The following is a 20,440-nucleotide window of genomic DNA, read 5'->3' as shown; positions in this document are numbered from 1 at the left end:
GGTGGTGGCAGCATCATGCTGTGGGGGTGTTTTTCAGCTGCAGGGATAGGACGACTGTGCTCTGGACCTCAGACTGGGCCGAAGGTTTACCTTCCAACAAGACAATGACCCTAAGCACACAGCAAAAATAACGAAGGAGTGGCTTCACAACAACTCCGTGACTGTTCTTGAATGGCCCAGCCAGAGCCCTGACTTAAACCCAAATGAGCATCTCTGGAGAGACCTAAAAATGGCTGTCCACCAACGTTTACCATCCAACCTGACAGAACTGGAGAGGATCTGCAAGGAGGAATGGCAGAGGATCCCCAAATCCAGGTGTGAAAGACTTGCTGCATCTTTCCCAAAAAGACTCCTGGCTGTATTAGATCAAAAGGGGGCTTCTACTAAATACTGAGCAAAGGGTCTGAATACTTAGGACCATGTGATATTTCAGTTTTTCTTTTTTAATAAATCTGCAACAATGTCAACAATTCTGTGTTTTTCTGTCAGTATGGGGTGCTATGTGTACATTCATGAGGAAGAAGAATGAACCTAAATGATTTTAGCAAATGGCTGCAATATAACAAAGAGTAAAAAATTTAAGGGGGTCTGAATACTTTCCATACCCACTGTGTGTGTATATATATATATATATATATATATATATATATATATATATATATAAAAAATCTGTATACTTGCCTTTTTTCAATCTGGTCCTGTTTGGTCACTTGATTCTGCAACTCTGGCTCTGATCCATAAGGGAGTGCTCATGAATTCCAGATTCCAGGAGCTGTCACAGCATCCTTAGGCTCCTATGGCCCAGCTATTGTTAACACTCTCTCCTCTCCCCTGCAGCAACTGCTCACTGACACAGGGGAGCCGGAGCTGCTGGATCCTGTGACTGGACTGGAGTGGATTACAAATAGGGAAGTACATGTGACAGACCCAACTAGGACAGGGGTGTTTGGAGAGGATTAGGGGTAAGCCTAAGATTACTTCTCTGAATAAAGACAATAAAGCTTCTCTTCTGGAGTGGATGGAAAGGTGTAATAATAATCCTGTACAGGTAAATGATCAGAGGAAATATGGTGTCCCTCGTACAGATTGGGTTGGAGAGGCTCCTTCACTTGGGTCAGAAATATTTATTAACAAAATCCCCTAAGAAATCTACGAAGATAAATTAATTCCACCTTTTTATACTGCTGGAATATTTAGGAGTTTGTCTCGTATACTGTTGTAGATTGCTGCCGGATAGTCTGAGGTGGGGTTAGGATTCATTATGTGTTTTGTTGTAATCGGTCCCTTCCATTGTGTGCATTCCCCATGTTAATTGTGTTAATTGAGTCACCTATTGTTGGGTAATTGTTGGCTAACTCTTGGAAGATCCTACAGGATAGGATTAGCCTTGTGTTAACTCTACTGCGTTCTCTAAACCATTGTGTGATGTTTTAGGTAAATAATTGAGTTTATTGTTCATGTGGGGACTGACCAACTTTTGAATTGTATAAAAACCTATATTTCTGTTCAATAAAGAGTCATTCCTTTGGTTCTTATCTCAACATCTTGTCTGTGTACGATGCTTGAGGTAACCGGGCTGGTATTAGCTCTTGGTCTGCTGGAACGGTTTGGAGGGAAGGAGGCACTGTTTGGTGGAAGCACTTAATCGGGGTGCCAAGTGGTTCTGTCACAGTATACAAATCTTTTTTTATAAAAGATATGTAGGTTAGATAGAAGGAAGGGGGGGGGGGGTATTTTTAAGAATAGTTAGTTAGCCTGATCTTACACTTTAAGGAGAAAGCTTGGCTGTTTTTTTTTTAAGCAAGTAAAAATCCAAGCAACATTTTTTAAGTACTTTTTAGTTCCATCTCTACACCACTTCCTCAAACTACATCTTTCTAAAGCCGAGCTTGTATTATTGCAACCCCCCCCCCCCCTTTCAGGGTCTCCTCCATGACTTTCCCATCAAGATCAATATTACAACCATTAGTCCCTCCCCTCACACCAGGGTGCCAGGTGTAATCCTAGACTCTTAACCTCTCCTTTTGGCCCCAAACCTCTGTCAAAAGATTTAGACTTCACCTCAGTAAAATCTCGAAATATCCCTTTTTAAATACCATCAAGCTACTCATTAACTCCCTTGTTATCTCTCGCCTTGACTATTGCAACACCCTTCTAAAAGGTCTACCTCTACACAGGCTCTCTCTTCTTCAGTCCATCATGAATGCTGCTGCCAGACCATCTACCTTACCAACCGTTCAGTGTCTGTCACCCCTCTTTGCCAATCCCTCCACTGGCTTCCGATTGCCCAGCGTTGTCAATTCAAAATACAAACTACAACTTACAAAGCCATTCACAACTCTGCCCCGAGCTACATCACCAATCTTGTCTCCAAATATCACCCAAACTGTCCTCCACTCCTCCCAAGATCTCCTGCTCTCTAGATCTCTTATCTTTTTTTCTTATGCTTGTCTTCAATCTGTCCAGCTATCTCCTACTCTGGCCACTTTTAGGTGATCCCTGAAAACTCATCTCTTCAGGGAAGCCTAAAACGACTTCAACTAACAACTAAACTTTTAACTTTTCCATCAGCACATCCCCTACAGTAAGAAGCTTTTGTACCACTTGCCCCACCATATTACATTGTAAGCTCTTGTGAGCAGGACCTTCTTAACCACTTGCCGACCGCCGCAAGTACATATACTGCGGCGGTCAGCCCCTCACAGGCAGAGTGACGTATCGGTACGTCACTAGCCTGTGAGGCTCTGGGGAGCGAGCGCGCGCTGCCGGCGGCGCGCTCCCGCGCGGTCACGGACCCCCCCCTGCGCGTGTGACCGGCGGACCCGATGTCCGCTGGTCACTCAGCGATCGTCAGGGGAGAGGGAGAAAGTCAGGCGGCTAGTGTAAACAAGCTGCCTGTCATTCTCCCCTGTGTAGAAACAATGATCATACGGTTCTACTATGTAGCACCGTTGATCATTGTTCCTACAGCTCAAGCCACAGCCAATCACAGTTAGAATCACGCCCCTAGGGACACACACAGCCCCTCCCTCTCAAATAAAGTTAACCCCTTCACTGCCAGTGTAATTTTACAGTAACAGTGCATATATATAGCACTGATTACTGTAGAAATGTCACTGGTAACCCCAAAAGTGTCAGAAATGTCAGTCAAGGGTCCGATCTGTCCGCCGCAATGTCGCAGTCCCGCAAAAAAAATCGCAGATCGCCGCCATTACGCGTTAAAAAAAACCAACAAAAATGACAAAAACCTTTCCCTTTGTTAGTAAATGCAATAACTTTTGCGCAAACCAATCAAAATACGCTTTTTGCGATTTTTTTTTTTTTTTTTTTTTTTTTTTTTTTTTTTTTACCAAACATATGTAGCATAGTACAAATTGGCCGAAAATATTAAAAAATTTTGATTTTTACATTTTTTTGAGGGGAATTTCATATAAAAAAAATGTGAAAAATATTGTTATTCTTGCAAAATTGACGCTCTTTTTTTGTTTATAGCGCATGATCAAAAAATCACACAGGTGATCAAATACCACCAAAAGAAAGCTCTGTTTGTGGGAAAAAAAGGACGTCAAATTTGTTTAGGTACAGCGTCGCACGACCGCGCAATTTCCTGTTAAAATCACGCAGTGCCGAATTGCAAAATACCCCCTGGTCTTTAAGCAGCCAAATCCTCCGGGGCTTAAGTGGTTAACCCTCTTCTATTTTATTTTATTTTATTGTAGCTGTACTGTCTCCCTACATATTGTAAATTGTTGCACAAACTGTGGGCAGTATATAAATCCTGATTAATATTAGTTAGGCTCTGTGAATGGGAACATGTAACAATTCTATAAAGTAGGTGTTCTTCCAATTTGGCTGCAAATGTGCAAATACATCTTAAATTATATTCAACTCTTTCACTGCCAGAGCCATATTTTTTACATATAATTTTTTTTAATTAAAACCCCAACATGCTATTCATTTTTGTGTAGTTAAACGCAATTTAATACTCAATTTTTGGTAAAATATAAAAGATTTTGTGTTGAGTAAATGGAAGCCGAATATGTCAACCCTAAGAATTATGCTGATCCACGAAAGAGCAGTACACAAAATTGGCCACAGGGGATGTTTTAAAAGCCTAAACAGCTTATACTTTAGCTCATTATATAAATTTAACTGTGAATGATGACCCTAGAATTACTGATTAAACTCCAGCATGTGCAGTGATACCTAATGAGTGGTACGGTCATCATGTTTGTATCCTTGCCACCCATATAAATGTGTTGTGTACATGGGTGCAAGGGATTTCTAAATTGTTCTGGGGCTTTTAATAAACTTACATTTTTTTAAATGTTTTTTTGGGTTTTGTTTTAATGCAACTTTATTGCAAGCTGAGAAGACACCTATGTGATAGCATAGGGCAGGTGGCTGGTTCACTTGAAGGAGACACCATTGGACTTGATCCCTGTTCATTTTCCCTGTTACTGGTGCGGTTGGTGGGCAGGAACTCCTTGGAGCTATGGATGCCGAAGGGATGATATTGGTATGCTAAAACATTCTGCAGCACTGTTGGCCACACAGGACACACAGGCTAGCCAGAATTTTGTGGTCATGTGACCCATTTAAATTAAGATAGGAATTTTAAGAAAATGATAATAATTGATAATAGGGAAGCAACTTTTACCATGTAGGTTTTTGTGTAGTCTTTCCTTCTACTTGAAGTAGTATTTTCACAAGTTTACCAAATCAAATGCAATCTAATTGTTGGGTTCCAACACTGAAGGTTCCCTGATGTTTCACACAGCCAATCACAATAATGATAAACAGCAGTCATTCATTTTTGTTAGGAAATCTGAAATAAACTAATAGCTCAGGTCTAAGACTTGGTTCACACCCCTGTGATGGCAAAGTCACTTGACTTAAGGTGCGACTTCGGCATGCAACTTCATTGCGACTTAATTAACCACTTGACCTCCGAAAAGATTTAACCCACCTTCATGACCAGGCCATTTTTTGTGATATGGCACTGTTACTTTTAACTGATTGGGCGGTAATATGATGCTGTACCCAAATAAAATGTATGGCTTTTTTTTCCCCCACAAATAGCTTTCTATTGGTCGATGGTAATCACCACTACGGTTTTTGTTTTTGCTCTATAAACAAAAAAAGACTGACCATTTTGAAAAAAAATAATTTTTTTTACTTTCTGCTATAAAACCTATCCAATAAAAAAAAAAAATTAAAAAATCAAAATTCTTCATAAACTTGGGCCAATATGTTTTATTCTACATATCTTTGGTAAAAGAAATCCCAATAAGTGTATATTGATTGGTTTGCGCAAAAGTTATAGCATCTACAAACTGTAATATTTTTATGGATTTTTTTTTTTTTTTTTTACTAGTAATGGCAGCAATCAGAGACTTTAGTCGGGGCACTGACTCTTTTGGCACTTTATGGGGACCACTGATACTAGTAAAGTGATCAGTACTAAAAAAATATGCAGTGTCACTGTGCTAATGACACTGGCAGGGAAGGGGGTTAACGGTGGCAATCAAAGGGTTAAATGTGCTGCTTGCTGGTGTTTTACTAAACTGTTGGAGGTGCTAGTACTAGTGGAAGGCATAGATCTGTGTCCCTGCTTTGCAGGAACACAGAATCAATGCCTTCCCCGCTGACAGAATGGCAATCTGCCTTATATACGTGCAGGCTACAATTCTGCCTGTGTAACGAACAATCGGCAGGTGCTGGCGGACTTGGAGAGTACCTGCTAATCGGCTCCTACTGTGAATAATCACAGCAGGAGTGGGCTGCCATTGTGCCCCAAACATGGAAGTGTTGGATCATGTACTAAGTATGTGATCAAGTGCAGGAAAGCTGCCTTGTCTCCGTATATGTAAGTTATACGGTCGGCAATCGTTTAACCACTTGCCGACCGCCGCAAGTACATATACTGCGGCAGTCAGCCCCTCACAGGCAAAGTGACGTATGGGTATGGCTAGCCTGTGAGGCTCTGGGGAGCGAGCGCGCGCCACCGGGTCACGGACCCCCCCCGCGCGCGTGTGGGTTCGGGTCCGCCGGGCACTCGCGATCGGTCGTTAGAGCGGGAGAAAGGCAGGCGGCTGATGTAAACAAGCCGCCTGTCATTCTCCTCTGTGTATGAACAGTGATCATACGGTTCTACTATGTAGGACCGTTGATCACTGTTCCTACACCTCAAGCCACAGCCAATCACAGTAAGAATCACGCCCCTAAGGACACACACAACCCCTCCCTCTCAAAAGTTAACCCCTTCACTGCCAGTGTCATTTTTACAGAAACAGTGCATATGTATAGCACTGATTACTGTAGTAATGTCACTGGTAACCCCAAAAGTGTCAAAAATGTCAGTCAAGGGTCCGATCTGTCCGCCGCAATGTCGCAGTCCCGGAAAAAAAATTGCAGATCGCCGCCATTACGCGTTAAAAAAAAAAACAACAAAAATCTTTCCCTTAGTTATTAAACGCAATAACTTTTGCGCAAACCAATCAAAATATGCTTTTTGCGATTTTTATTTATTTATTTTTTTTAAATATGTAGCATAAAACAAATTGGCCTAAAATTTTAAAACATTTTGATTTTTACATTTTTTTGGGGGAATTTCATATAAAAAAATGTGAAAAATGTTGTTATTTTTGCAAAATTGACGCTCTTGTTTTGTTTATAGCGCATGATCAAAAAATTGCACAGGTGATCAAATACCACCAAAAGAAAGCTCTCTTTGTGGGGAAAAAAAAAGGACGTCAAATTTGTTTAGGTACAGCGTCGCACAACCGCGCAATTGTCCGTCAAAATCACGCAGTGCCAAATCGCAAAATAGGCCCTGGTCAGGAAGGGGGTAAAATCTTTCGGGGCTTAAGTGATTAACAGAAGTCAATGTAAGTCATAATGAAGTCGTCCCAAAGTAGTGCAGGAACCTTTTTCTAAGTGGCTGTGACCTAAGTCGCACTGATTAGAACGGTTCCATTGAAGTTGATGGGGTGCGACTTGTCATGCAACTTTGAACTCTCAAGTCGCATGACAAACCGCGACTGAGCCGAACACCTACATTTTACAACTCATGAACAAAGTTCAATGTCCTTCACTGTCCATTTTTGTCCTTGGATGTTTTGTTATTGTGTCTTTCTGAAGTCTATTTCAGCATACACTTTCTACAGAACACACTTTGATCTTGACTTGGACTGAAAGAAAGCTTTTAATCTCCATCGGGGCAATGATCCATCTTGACATAGAGATTTGATAGATTCTGGGCTTAGTTTATTAAAGTGAACTGATGGTTTCCTGCTGAGTTCCAGTACAGAAGGACCCAGCTCACAAGCACTGATTGTCAGAGGTTATAAGAAAATACATCACCTCAAAGGAGTTTTAAAGTGACTCCCTTGAATTTAAATCAAGATAAGTGTTGTGTTCCAGATTGAAACAATGTGAAAATACCTTTATTTTTTATGTAATGCTGTGTAGCACCCTCCTAGAATAGCCTGCTAGAGAGGCTCAGGTAAATCTATATGTTTGGCTCCTCTGTAAACATCAGAGCAGGGTGTGATTATTTTTGGCTCTTCTGGGCCCCACTGGTTACAGGCTCAACTACTACTTTCTGCCTTCTAGTGGATTCTAGGATGTAGTGGGCTGGATAGTTATGTGGTCTCAACCAATCCCTGGGGGCGAATGCTCACTAGGTGGCTGAGGAAGTCATAAATAGTGTGGGGCCTGGAGCAGTAGAGTTCTTGTCCAGGAGGAGAAAATCCCAGCCTGAAGGGCTGCTAACTTTCTGGGCAGTTTAGCTGAAGTCTGCAGGAGCTCATTGAGGTCCCAGCTCAGTAAGAGCTGGGGGGGGGGGCTATTTTTGGAAAAAATAGCTGGATGGGGGGGGGGGGTGCCTGAAGGTTCACAGTAAAAATGACTGGCTGATATTGGACAGAGGCATCCAAGTATACGGGGACATTGTAAGTCTAGGCCTGGATGTAAGATCCAAGTGATTGTCCGCTGCTTTAACCCCTTGAGAAAATGTTCCAGTGCTGCTGTATTGGGATATTCCTGTTGCTGGAGTCCCAGGAGTGTCTACTCCTAGTCTCTGACAAGAGGGAAGTTGCCCTGTAGAGAGTAGACGGGGTAAAGAGTGTCCTCTGGTTACTCGTTCACTAAATCTGCAGTATCCCAAAGCCCATCCTGCACCCCAACCAAGTTCAACAAGCAATAAAGTACAAAAAGATAACCCCCCCCCCCCCGCCTGCTCATTGCATAATAAGACTGTTGTGTTGCTGTTGTGTGCCTGGCTGTTCTCTGTACCCATAGGGAAAGAAAACCTGGGGAAAATCAGCAGGGACCAACTGGGGTCTGCGCTATAGCTGCAGTTATTTTGGTGCAGTTGATTTCACAAATATTCAAATATACACCCCTGCATGTGTTATAGTTTTTCCCAACACACTGTCACTTTTGCAAGACAATTTCCAGTCCTGCAGCTGCTGGTAGATTATAATATCTGCCATAGCAGGTCATGTAGTCCTTTTCAAAGAGTGACCTATAAAAGGAACCAGCCAATCAGCATTTGTTGGGCAGGCTTTGTGAGGTCCTAAATGTCCTATACCTATAGCAAGGGCATTATTTATCTTTGGTCAAAGCTGCAGAGTTTGTATTAATCTACAAATGACCCTTACCTGCCAAGGCCATTTTTTGGTAAAAATTAACAAGCCCTTTAATTAACATTGAAACATGTAAAAATTGCAATGTAAAAAAAAAAAAGTCCTACTTGGTTCTGACAACCTTTTCTTTCCATCTCTTTTTACAGACCTCCAGAAAGCACTTCTACCCTATATTGGGCTAAAGGGCCTATACTTTGTTGGATATTTACTCTTTGGGCTAGGAACCGGATTTATTGGACTGTTCCCCAATGTTTACTCTACGCTGGTCTTATGTTCCCTCTTCGGTGTAATGTCCAGTACCCTCTACACTGTCCCTTTCAACCTCATCTCTGAGTACCATCGAGAAGAGGAGGTGAGTTTTAATACTAAAGTTGGAGTAGAACTTCAGTTGGGGCCCCTTCACATTTGCGCGACCTGAAAGTCTTGCCTTGAAGCAATGCTTGTGCAATCTTGAGGTCTATGGACCTCAAGTCGCATCAAAGTCAGACCAAAGTTGTACAGGGACTACTTAAAAGTCGCTGCGACTTGAAGTTGCACAGATATGAACGGTACTCATTGGAATTTATGGGGTACAACTTGTCATGCGCCAAGTGACAGAACAAGTCACACAAAAGTGAAAGGGGCCTAAAATTTCCAAGTTTTGGGGAAATGTTAGAATCTTTGTCAAGTTTGTATTGCTATGTCTGTGCCTGTTGAATAATTTGTTTTCGGTCACTGAGACAGGAAGAGAGGAGAATCTCTACAATGAGAGCATGTTTCTTAGAAGAGTAGAGGAAAAATAAATCCTTTGGGGGCACTTTGCAAGGAAATTTACCCCAAAGCTTGGTGAATAAAGGGGAAGCTCTGCTGACTTCCATCATCTAATTATGTGCAAGCAAAAATGATTTATTTTATTTTTTGAAATTTCCTTGCGTGTGATTAGGTATTCTTTGCAAACTGAAATGTAAGCCCATTCACTAGGCTCTGGGGAAAATTCCTTTTCAATTTTCCTAGGAAAAGGAACAGACTTTTTGCCTTTTTAACTACTTACCATATGAGCCAATTATGAAACTTCGTTCCAACATGTAAAAATCTACTTTTATTTTTTCTAGAAAATGACTTAGAACACCCAAACATATAATGTAGATATACAGTATGTGTGTGTGTGTATATATTTGATCCCCTGCTGATTTTGTACATTTTCCCACTGACAAAGAAATGATCACTCTATAATTTTAATGGTAGGTTTATTTTAACAGTGAGAGACAGCATAAGAAAAAAATCCAGAAAAACACATTTCAACAGGTATTTCCAGGGTTACAGAGAGCGGGGAACAATGCCAGTTCTTCTCTCTGTTCAGGGCAGCCATCACCGCTGGCTGAATCACTCTTGGCCTCTGCGATAGGACAGTAGAGCCCGGGAAAGCGGTGATGGCGGACGCGGAGAGGGGTAAAGACCCTCTTTTGCCACTCAAATCACTTCTGCTTGTTAGAAAATCGCAAGCTGAAAAGATACATACCAGAATGATGTCGTAGGTGCAGGCATCATACCGGTAGAACTACTGAATCTGGAGGACGTCCATGGATGTCCTCCCGGTGGGAAGTGATTATTTAAATCAACTCTTGTACGTTATGATGACACATTTTGGTCCAAAGCCGAGCTTTCCCCCTGCTGCTTGAATGCCGGGTATTGGAAAACTATCGGAGCTGCCCACACTCCTAACATATTGCAGGAATGTTGCATATTGCAGGAATGGGAGACTGCCGCACACCGATGTTGCCACTATAGTCCAAGTTTATGCCATAGAGTAGATTCCTTTTTCTTGTCCTTTTCTCTTTTGTCATCAAGACAGGAAGTGGTGGTAAATCACTGACATTAGAGATCCCCCTTTGAATTGGGGTGGGGGGGGGGACAGTTTTTAGCCGAAACTGAATTAGTATTACCAGATCAGTATTACCTACATTATCAACTGATATCATGCTTTCAAAGAAGTTAATGGCTTCAGGTTTATTACATAAGAAAAGCAGAAGGGGGGTGATATGAAAACAATCTACAATATTACAAAAATAGCACAATTCCACATATGTTTTCCTATAAACATGTATGTTTATATCCATAAATCATGGTCTGTCAATAAATTTGTTTATATACAGTACACTATGTCATATGGATACCCAGAGCAGTAACTACAGAAGTCCCCAAAGTACATTAATAATTCTCCACTGAGAAGAAATACTGAATCTAATTCTTGGTATATTATTGGGAAGTCAGAAATTGTATTATAGTTCATTCGATCAATGAAATAAACTTGCAAAAAGATTTTCTATGAAGACAATCACAGAAGATTGTACAGAATCGTATAGGTATTCTTCATCCATGAATATAGATCAGCAAAATGTTCAGTTCTCACAATGGTATATAACAGCGAGCAATCCAGATAAGGCAATCTGTCAAATAGGTTATCACAACAGTACAGATAAGGATCCATGGGCTTGATCAGTAACTGACAGTTTAGTGATGTTGGTATTATATTCATTGCTTGAATTCATTCCAAGGCAAAGTGTCAGTCATTTCAATAATACAATGCAGCAAATGAGTAAGACCTAAGTTGTGTCCACAGGCAACAGAATTCCACACTAGATGAATAAACATTGGCTATTAAAGTCCGGCAGCAAACTGTAATCACGGTATGAGTAGCGACCATCAACTGTACACAGTTGGTGAGCTTTGGTCTACCAAGAAATTCAGTTTAAGCTAATGTATATTCATGATGGTTGCAAGAAAGACCTACTCCTCATAATTTTGTGTAATAATAAGGCTCGATTTAAATTTATGCATGTTGCTTTTGAGCGTTTTTTCAGTGCTTTTTGCTGTGCTTTGCTTGTTTTTTTTAACTGCGTTTTTAAGTTTTTGCTTTTGTGTGTGTGTTTTTTTATTTTTTATACATTCACTGTATATAGTCAGTTGCTAAGAAGCAGGCTGCCGCGCCCCGATGAGTCATTAGCTGTCAGTGGGGTTCCCCACTGAAAGCTGAATGTAAAAAGAAAGAATTGCCGACAAAATTTGTGAAAAAAAAAAAACAGCATGGGGTTCTCCCCCCTCCCTCCCCCCCCCCCCCCCCCAGGTCCATACCAGACCTTTACCTGAGCATGCAGCCTCGCAGTTCAAGAAAGGGAGGGGATTTGAAAGCGTCCCCCCTTCCTGAACCATACCAGGCCACATGCCCTGAACATGGGGGGTGCTTTGGGGCGGGGGGGCAAGGGCCTCTTCCCCGCATCCCTGGCCGGTGGTTGTTGGGGTCTTCGGGCGGAGGGGCTTATCAGAATCCAGAAGCCCCCTTTAAACGGGGGCCCCCACATCCTGCCCCCTACTATGTGAATGAGTATGGGGTACATTGAACCCTTCACCATTGACCAAAAAAAGTGGTGTAGTGTGACAAAAGACAATATACAATTACCTTTATTAAAAACGTCTTCTTCCTCATGTCTTCTTCTTCCCACCCGCTTCTTCCTACGGTCTTCTTCTCTCCCCCCATGTTGAGGGCGTGCAAATCTTCTTTTTTTTTTTTTTTTTTTCTACATTTAGCTGTCAGTGGGGAGCCCACTGATGACTTATCAGTTGTTAAGGACACGGCGGCTGGCTTCCCAGCCCGCTCCTTAGAAACTCGCTATATATAGTGAATGTAAAGCCCAAAAAAACCCCACACAAAATGCAAATCATGGTATAAATGCAATACTTGCATTTTGTATGGGGGTCTAATAGTCTATTACATGCAAAACACTGCATGCTGCGGGAAAAAAAGTCCCAGACCCTTTCCAAAAACAGAGGCACAAAAATGCATTGATGTGAACGTGTTCCGTAAAAAACCAAGTTAAAAATAATTTCCTGCATTTCTGCAAAAAGCATGAAAAAACACATTTGTTTGAATTGAACCTAAATGTTTCTACTTTCTTGACGTATGGGTGGAATACCTCCTAGATCATTAGTACTATCATCATAGTTTTTTTTCCAAAAGCCTAACAACCTGGCATGTTCTGTTTTGGCAATTTCAAACCAGAAACTTATATTTCCTCCCCTGATCTTAAACCCAATAGTGAAAAGTCTCCACCCCAGCTGTTGGTAATAGGATAACACCCCATGGTTCATACTGCATTATTACAAACTCTCAGTGCTTACAAAACCATAAATAAATATTATGTAACTTAAAGTATCCAAATTCAGCTATTGCAGAATAATAATCCAATGAAAAAATCAGTGATCGTTCACAAAGTCCAATATAGTGACTTCAATAAGAATCTGTAATTAAACAGTGCTTCCATCTCTGTGCTCAATACTTCCCAGATAGATGAAAGGCTTACCAGATAGTTATGACCCCTTTATTTAAGTGAGCCATAAAACACTTTCCCCCGAGGGGTTACAGATAGCGGGACATTCAGGGTCTTCTCTTTGCAGTTGTTGGTGATCAGCAACACTTGTTCAAACTCCTCTCACACACTTCTCATCTGGTGAGTGTATATGTGATTGGGAGTGATATGAAGATTGCATGACCGGTGGGAATTTGGATACAGTTTTTCCACTACAATGGAAGATGGATTGAGGGATTTAAAGCACATGAACTCTCTAATGGACTGAACTGTCTTTCCACTTTTGCACAGGATGTGTTCTAAGTGTTACTGCTACTCACATCTTCCATCTATATCAGCCTTTCGCAACCTTTTCAACACAGAGGAAACCTTGAAACACATTTCTGGTCTCGGGGAACCGCTGCTAAAAATTTAAAATCTACAACTCATGACACATTAGTGCAGGGGTGGCGAACACGCGGCTCTCGAGCCGCATGCGGCTCCCGGCCGAACTGAATGCGGCTCTTTGGCTCTTTGGCTCTTTGCCTCTTTTGGTATACCATGGCTCGTCTAGCGCAGTTTTAGATTTAAAAAAAAAAAATGTAAAATTTTCGCCCATTGGCGGGCGCCGTACTGTGTCCTGGGTATGGGGGGGTGGAGTCAAAAACCAGCAGGGGCGCCGATTGGCGCTCTTCAGCGGGACACTCCCACTTTTATGATGTCCGGGCTGTGATTGGTCCAGACTCCAGCCTGGACCAATCACAGTAGGACATCATCTTCCGCCTTCCTTCCCGCCCGAGCATAGTGTGCGCAGCAGCGGAGAGAAGAAGACGTCGCGAGTCACCAGGAGGACCGGAGCGGACGGAGACCAGGACTCGGCGGGAGTCGGCACTGCAGAGACCGGATCCAGACCAGGCCGCAGGCGCAGCGTGAGGAGGTCATCTGGAATCAGTCAGTCAGCAGCCCGGTAAGTGAGTCCTCCTCCTCATGCCTATTCCATCACCTGTGCCATTATTATACCATCTGTGCCATGCCATACCATCTGTGCCATGCCTGTACCATCTGTGCCATGCCTGTACCATCTGTGCCATGCCTGTACCATCTGTGCCATGCCATACCATCTGTGCCATGCCATACCATCTGTGCCATGCCATACCGCCTGTGCCATGCCATACCATCTGTGCCATACCATCTGTGCTATGCCGTACCATCTGTGCCATGCCATACTATCTGTGCCATGCCATACCATCTGTGCTATGCCTGTAACCCTCTGTGCCATACCTGTACCATCTGTGCCATGCCATACCATCTGTGCTATGCCTGTATCATCTGTGCCATGCCTGTACCATCTGTGCCATGCCATACCATCTGTGCTATGCCTGTACCATCTGTGCCATGCCATACCACCTGTGCCATGCCATACCACCTGTGCCATGCCATACCACCTGTGCCATGCCATACCACCTGTGCCATGCCTGTACCACCTGTGCCATGCCTGTACCACCTGTGCCATGCCTGTACCACCTGTGCCATGCCTGTACCATCTGTGCCATGCCTGTACCATCACTTGTGCCATGCCTGTACCATCACTTGTGCCATGCCTGTACCATCACTTGTGCCATGCCTATTCCCTCACTTGTGCCATGCCTATTCCATCACTTGTGCCATGCCTATTCCATCACTTGTGCCATGCCTATTCCATCACCTGTGCCATGTTATAAAGTTATATGCTTTTGTGTGAGTGTTTGTCTGTTTTGGCAGGTCACTGCGTGGTGTGGCTCTCTGACTCTCACAGTTTAAAATTTTGGCTCCTTTTGTCGAACTTGTTCGCCACCCCTGCATTAGTGTGACAGTCAGTGGGAAGAATGCTCCTTACTCTTGTCATCATTGGGAAGAATTACCCTCTTACAGATAGCTAAAAGGAACAATGGTGTCATTGGAAACTTATCTGAGAGACAGAAATTGCCCATTGCTCAAGGAACCCCTAGCAACCTCAGGAGGAACCCTAGGGTTCCATGAAACCCTGATCTATATTATGCACTGGATCAGTGGATAGTATTAGAGCATTGTTTGACACCATTAAAAAAAAAAATAAAACATTTTTTTTGCATTTTATATCCGCTTTTCATCAGCACTGCTATTTACCAATGTTATACATGATTTGGGTAAATTTATAGAGCAAACCCTTACATTATTCATGTCCTCTTGACTCGTGGAGTGACCCTCTGCTTCCTGCAGCCTCTTGTCCATCTCCTCCTGTGGGCATGCTGGGGAGTGTAGTCTCTGCCCCCAGGGATTAATATGTGGCCACCAGAGATAGGGATGACATAGCCTATGATGCTTTGCAGCTGCTGAAGTCCTGACAGGTGATGTCAGGACTTCCCTCCCCCTGCCAATGAGGAAGCAGGGGAGAGAACAGAGCGGGCGGCTGGGTTCACAAAGTGCAGTGTGAAGAGCGGGGGCGAAGCTGAAGGGCTCGCTCACACTCGGAGCCTGTAAGTGGATTAGTGAGAGGCTGTGAGCGCAACTAGTGGGGCTGCGGGTGACAGACTTGCCCCCGCTACCTAAGCGAGTGGCACTTGAACTTCGGTGCCCCGCCCCCTTTCTGCCTCAGGTCACAGCGCCTGGGCACGATGCACCCCGTGTACCCGCTTAGGATTGGCCCTGCCAACTGTCCCTGAATTGGCGAGACTGTCCCTCTTTTGGAACCAAAGCCCCCTTTCCCTTTTTTCTCCTTATTTGTCCCTCTGTTTGAAATAATATATAGACCTGTATTGAGGAATATCCAATAGTTCTATAGTTACTAGAAGTGTTGTACTGAAATAAACTGTACACCCAGCCGCTAACATGGCAAAACTGTTAGTTTGAAATTAAATGTTTGTATAAAGAAAAACATGTAGAAAAAAATCACTTGCGGGTTTATCGAAATCATCTCCAAACTGCGGGCTGAATGAGGCCGTTTGATAGACTTTTTCTGGCCTCTGTGGCACTATTCCTTCCGCTAACTTGAGGCACTATTCCGCCCATGACAAAAACATGACAAAAACAGTGGGGAATAATTTCTGCCATTGACACCAATGCTAGGGCAATATTTCTGCCTTTGACACCAATGATGGGGTACTGTCCCTCCCACTGACAAAAATGTTGGGGCAATATACCTCCCACTGATACCAGTGATGGGTTTTCTTTTCCTTCCACTAATACCATTGATGGGGCACTATTTCTCCTACTTACTACAGGTGCTATGTAATTTATTTACTCCCACTGACTGCTAAGCCTGAGGCATTGGTTTAATCCCCCCCCCCCCCAAAAAAAAAAGTCTGAGACTGTGAACTGTGAACTGGCCTACATTTTCAAATCTTGGAGACCCCTTTTTACCAATCATTTGTTTGTGTATTCTTTGTGGCCCAGCAGGTAACTTGCTCCATTGCAGGGATGTGTCCTTTGCCTGCATATGTTATATTAAGGTGTTCCCATTTCTCATCTCAAAAAGTTGGGAGGTATGCAAATGGAATTTCCAGAGAGATAATAAAGCTGAGAGGGATGACTGCTAGAAAAGTCTCATGTCCTCATGACACCTGTGGGTCAAGTTTGGGATCCTGTCCGTTAATCTTGAGTTCCCGAACTCCCAGCTTGTACATCCCAGGCAATTTCCATGGTATGAGGTTGATTGAAGTATAAACTAGTACAGCTCTGTACTGTGTGGCAGTGGATTGTAGCTTTACTTTTTCCATTTACATTCTAGTGGCTGTTTTGTAATCGTTTTTCAGATAATCTTGAATGTGCCTTGATTTTCTGCCTGGCTACATATTATAGGGACATTGATGTTTTTATCCTTTTATCAGCACCAATCAATAAGATTTTTTAATAATTCACTTGTTTGTTACATAAAACTTTGTTTTTGGCACTACTCTGTGTTGTTTTTTTACTTCAGGAACTCTAAATAAGCAGACAACAATACCAAATATGAATACTTTTCTAGGAGGTTCTCCAGGAGGGCATTGATGTCATACTAAATGGCTGGATCCTAAATTTGTTCTAAAGACTTAGTCCTGGTTCACACTTGTGTGATGCAGGAAGGTTGCGAATTCGCAGCCTGTTCCCGCATCGCAAACGCACCTCTGGCAGTTCACACTGCCATATGTGATATGCAGGGGGTGTCAATTAAATGTTAACAACACCCCCAGTTTGATCGCATATCGCAGTGCAATCTGACAGTTCGCACAGGATCGGATCGGACAAGTGTGAACCACTGTGCGATCCGATCCTGATGCGTCTGGAAAAAAGGGTCATGTGCGTGTTTGGTGCGGATACAGTGCGAATTCAGCTCTACAAATTGTATGGCTGAATTCGCATCCGCACATCCGATCGCAGTGCACTCCGAATTACATGCGATCAGCGCACTCGCACAAATGTGAACCGGCCCTTAAGGTTTTTTCACCTTCATGCATTTTATGCATAAAGGTTAAAAACCCTCTGTGCTGAAGCTGCCCCTCCAGGCCCCTCCTTTTCCTTACCTGAGCTGATGGGCACAGCAGTGGGAGTGAGCACACATGGGTGTGCTCGCTCCCACTGCTGCAGCTTTCCCCGGGGACACCCAATGAAGAGGAGGAGCCAGGAGCTCTGGCAGGGGACCCCAGAAGAAGCGCATCGGAGCTGCTTTGTGCAAAACCATTGCACAGAGCAGGTAAGTATAGGCATGTTTGTTATTTTTATAAAAAAAAAATCAAAGCTTTATAACCACTTTTAAATTTGAATTGCAGACACAAATAAGCTTTGTATTCAATAATCATTAAACATTAAATCTATGCAAGTAATGTAAATATCTGAAATGTTATCAGGCTTAAGCAGTCTTCAGAAATTCTTCAGACTGGGGAAGAAAGTTGATTAGATATTAGAGCACAAGAAACATGCTGATTGGAGAAGGGAGCAGAATGACAGAGGAGCTAATCAGTCTGCTACTTCTCCTTTCACTGACCATTCATGGGGCGTGGAGAGAGGACCTGTAAATGTTTCTGAATTGCAGAAGATAAAACTCTGTGCACTGTGTTGTGTGGCAGAGCTGTGCAAATCTTTGAGAACTGGATGGTAAGCAGGGCTGGATTAAGAGCATCATGGGCTTGGTGCTGAGGATTTTGAAGGGCCTTAAGGGCCGTGCCTTGGCATGCACCCAGAGGAGGAAGGGTGCAGCCATGCATGCCTAATTCAACATGGGATGCTGTCTCTGAAGCCCATAAACACATCCATGCATCGGCAACTATCCCTCCTTGTCCGGCCTTCGTGCTGTGTGGGGAGGTTCTGAGGGAGCTGCCTGGGGAAGCGAGCATAGAAGCCAGACTTCTGTGTTTACAAGTGACAGAAGAGCGGTAACAGTGAATATGGCCAACCCGGGGCCTATATAAAGGTAGGGGCCTGGAGCTGCAGCTCCAATAGCCCCTACGTTAATCTGGCCCTGATGGTAAGAAATACAAATCCTTTGGCAGGTAAAGCTGCTGCCTTGTGTATTAAATATTTAGCTGTAGCTGAACCTGTAGTTCAACTTTAAGGAGTTGACTGTAATATGTGATACTTGGTGTTACTAAACCCAGAACCTGCACTCACTATATCTGGTCTCCGACAGTATACAGTTCATGGAAATGCATAAATGAATAAATACCTTTTCTAATCAGCAGTATGTAGCAGCCTTGTGACTTTTATCAGTTCCTACTAAAGCTTGTAGGAGGAGTTTTCATTCTCCCCCGACCCTCTGTCTGGACAGCACTGATTGGCCCTGTGCTGATCACATGCACTCTCCCAAGAAAAAAAAAAACTCTCTAGCAATGCACGCCAAACTGAGCATGTGCAGCCTTTCCCATATGTTATGTATATATCAGGAAATTTTTCAGAGACAGTGAAAGCGGAGAATCAGAGAGACGGGGTCAAACAGACTTTATACACAATGCAAAGGATTAAGCCCTTAGGTTCCACAGTGAGTATTACAAGCATGCTTTACTGCATATACAGACTGATTTTACTGTTGTGGGTTTTGTAACACTTTAAAGTGGACCTTTACTCCAATAAAAACTTAACTTTTTTGGACTCCTCCCCCTTCCCAAATGTACAACCCAGACTTTTTAAAATTTTTGATTCACTCTGCCCCTGCCTCCATTCTTACTTAGGTGAGAATGACGTCTCTTTCTTGCGAAAAGCCTCCTGGACTATGCCTGTCACATATCTCAGGAGGGGTTGTCTTCAATGCAGTGCTCAGACCCTGTCACATATCTCAGGGTGGCGCTGCCTGAACCAGGAAGAGACAGCCAGCTACCGATTATGTCAGAAGCAAGAATGGAGGCATTGGGCCCAGTGTGCAGTCCAGAGTGGTGGATCACCGCATACAAACAGTGGATTTGCTGAACGTGTGAGTATATTTTTTTGAAAATGACCCAGTTCAAAAAAAGTAAGAGATGAAAAAAAAAAAAAGGGAGTTAAAGCGGAGTTCCACCCTGGGAAAGATTTATTTTCAATAAAAATACCCCCGAGACAGTCAGGGCTAGTGCATTCCACAATGGATAGCCTCTGATCTGTCCCAGGTTGCACTTACCTTTTAGAAGAAATACTTACCTTGAAAATGTATTGTCCAGCGCTGCCATCTCAGGTGTGGGCAGCTTGAAGCCAGCGCGATCCTCTTCTGTGTCCTCTTCCGTCTTCTTCGGTCCCACGATGCACTGCACTGGCCCCGCTTGTCACTTCCGGTGCTGCAGCGTCATCCCTGCACAGTTTCTGGGCATGCCCAGAAGCTGTTTAGCAAGGTATGACGGCGCCTACACCGGAACTGACGTCGGGGCCGGTGCAGGCGCATTGATTCCTGGTAGCGATGACGTTCAGCTCCCAGGAATCATTGCAAGCCAGGAAGTGATGAATCGCCGTGGCCGCCGAGGGGAGGAAGAGGAAGTAAGGTAAGTATATTTTCTTCTAAACAAAGTAAGTAAAAAAAAATTACGATTATCCATTTGTTTTTCAGGTGACCCGGAGCAAGAAGATGGAGGTAAGTATAATTTTAGGGTGGAACTCCGCTTTAAGTTCCTCTTAAGTAAAGTGTAGTCAGAAGTATTTGTTAGTGCACATAATTCATTGCAAGATAAAACTTAACTTGAGATGGGGTATTGCTTCTGTCATCTATTATTGAGATTCATATGCAAGATAATGGCACTACAACCCAATCATGCAATTAGGGCCAGCAAGAGTTTCCATTCACCATGCCTGACTTGTGGTCTCCACCCCACAACACAAGAGCCCTTCCATAGAGGTAAAGTCGGCAACCAGGTGAGGATGAATAAAATGTCTCTTTATTCATCCAAGGAGTACACATGTTCCAAACAGAACCAACACTGACACGTTTCACTATGAGTAAGGCCTTGATAGGCTGAAGCGCGTCAGTGTTGGCTTGGTTTGGAACGTGTACTCCTTGGATGAAATCGAGACCTTTTA

The 20,440-nt window shown here is 43.2% G+C and overlaps 1 protein-coding gene across 1 annotated transcript in view; it reads left to right on the top strand.

The window, feature by feature from the left end:
- Positions 1-20,440, top strand: part of SLC45A2 (solute carrier family 45 member 2) — a 293,633-nt gene that overhangs the window by 200,974 nt on the left and 72,219 nt on the right. The window contains exon 6 of the mRNA XM_082243204.1: positions 8,798-9,003. Coding sequence (XP_082099330.1) covers positions 8,798-9,003 — 206 coding nt within the window. The remainder of the gene's footprint in view (positions 1-8,797; positions 9,004-20,440) is intronic.

This window comes from Pelophylax lessonae, assembly GCF_965119305.1.
Source record: "Pelophylax lessonae genome assembly, chromosome: 1".
Classification (NCBI taxonomy): domain Eukaryota; kingdom Metazoa; phylum Chordata; class Amphibia; order Anura; family Ranidae; genus Pelophylax; species Pelophylax lessonae.
The sequence above is the reverse complement of the archived record's forward strand: the minus strand, read 5'-3'. Positions and strand labels throughout refer to the sequence as shown.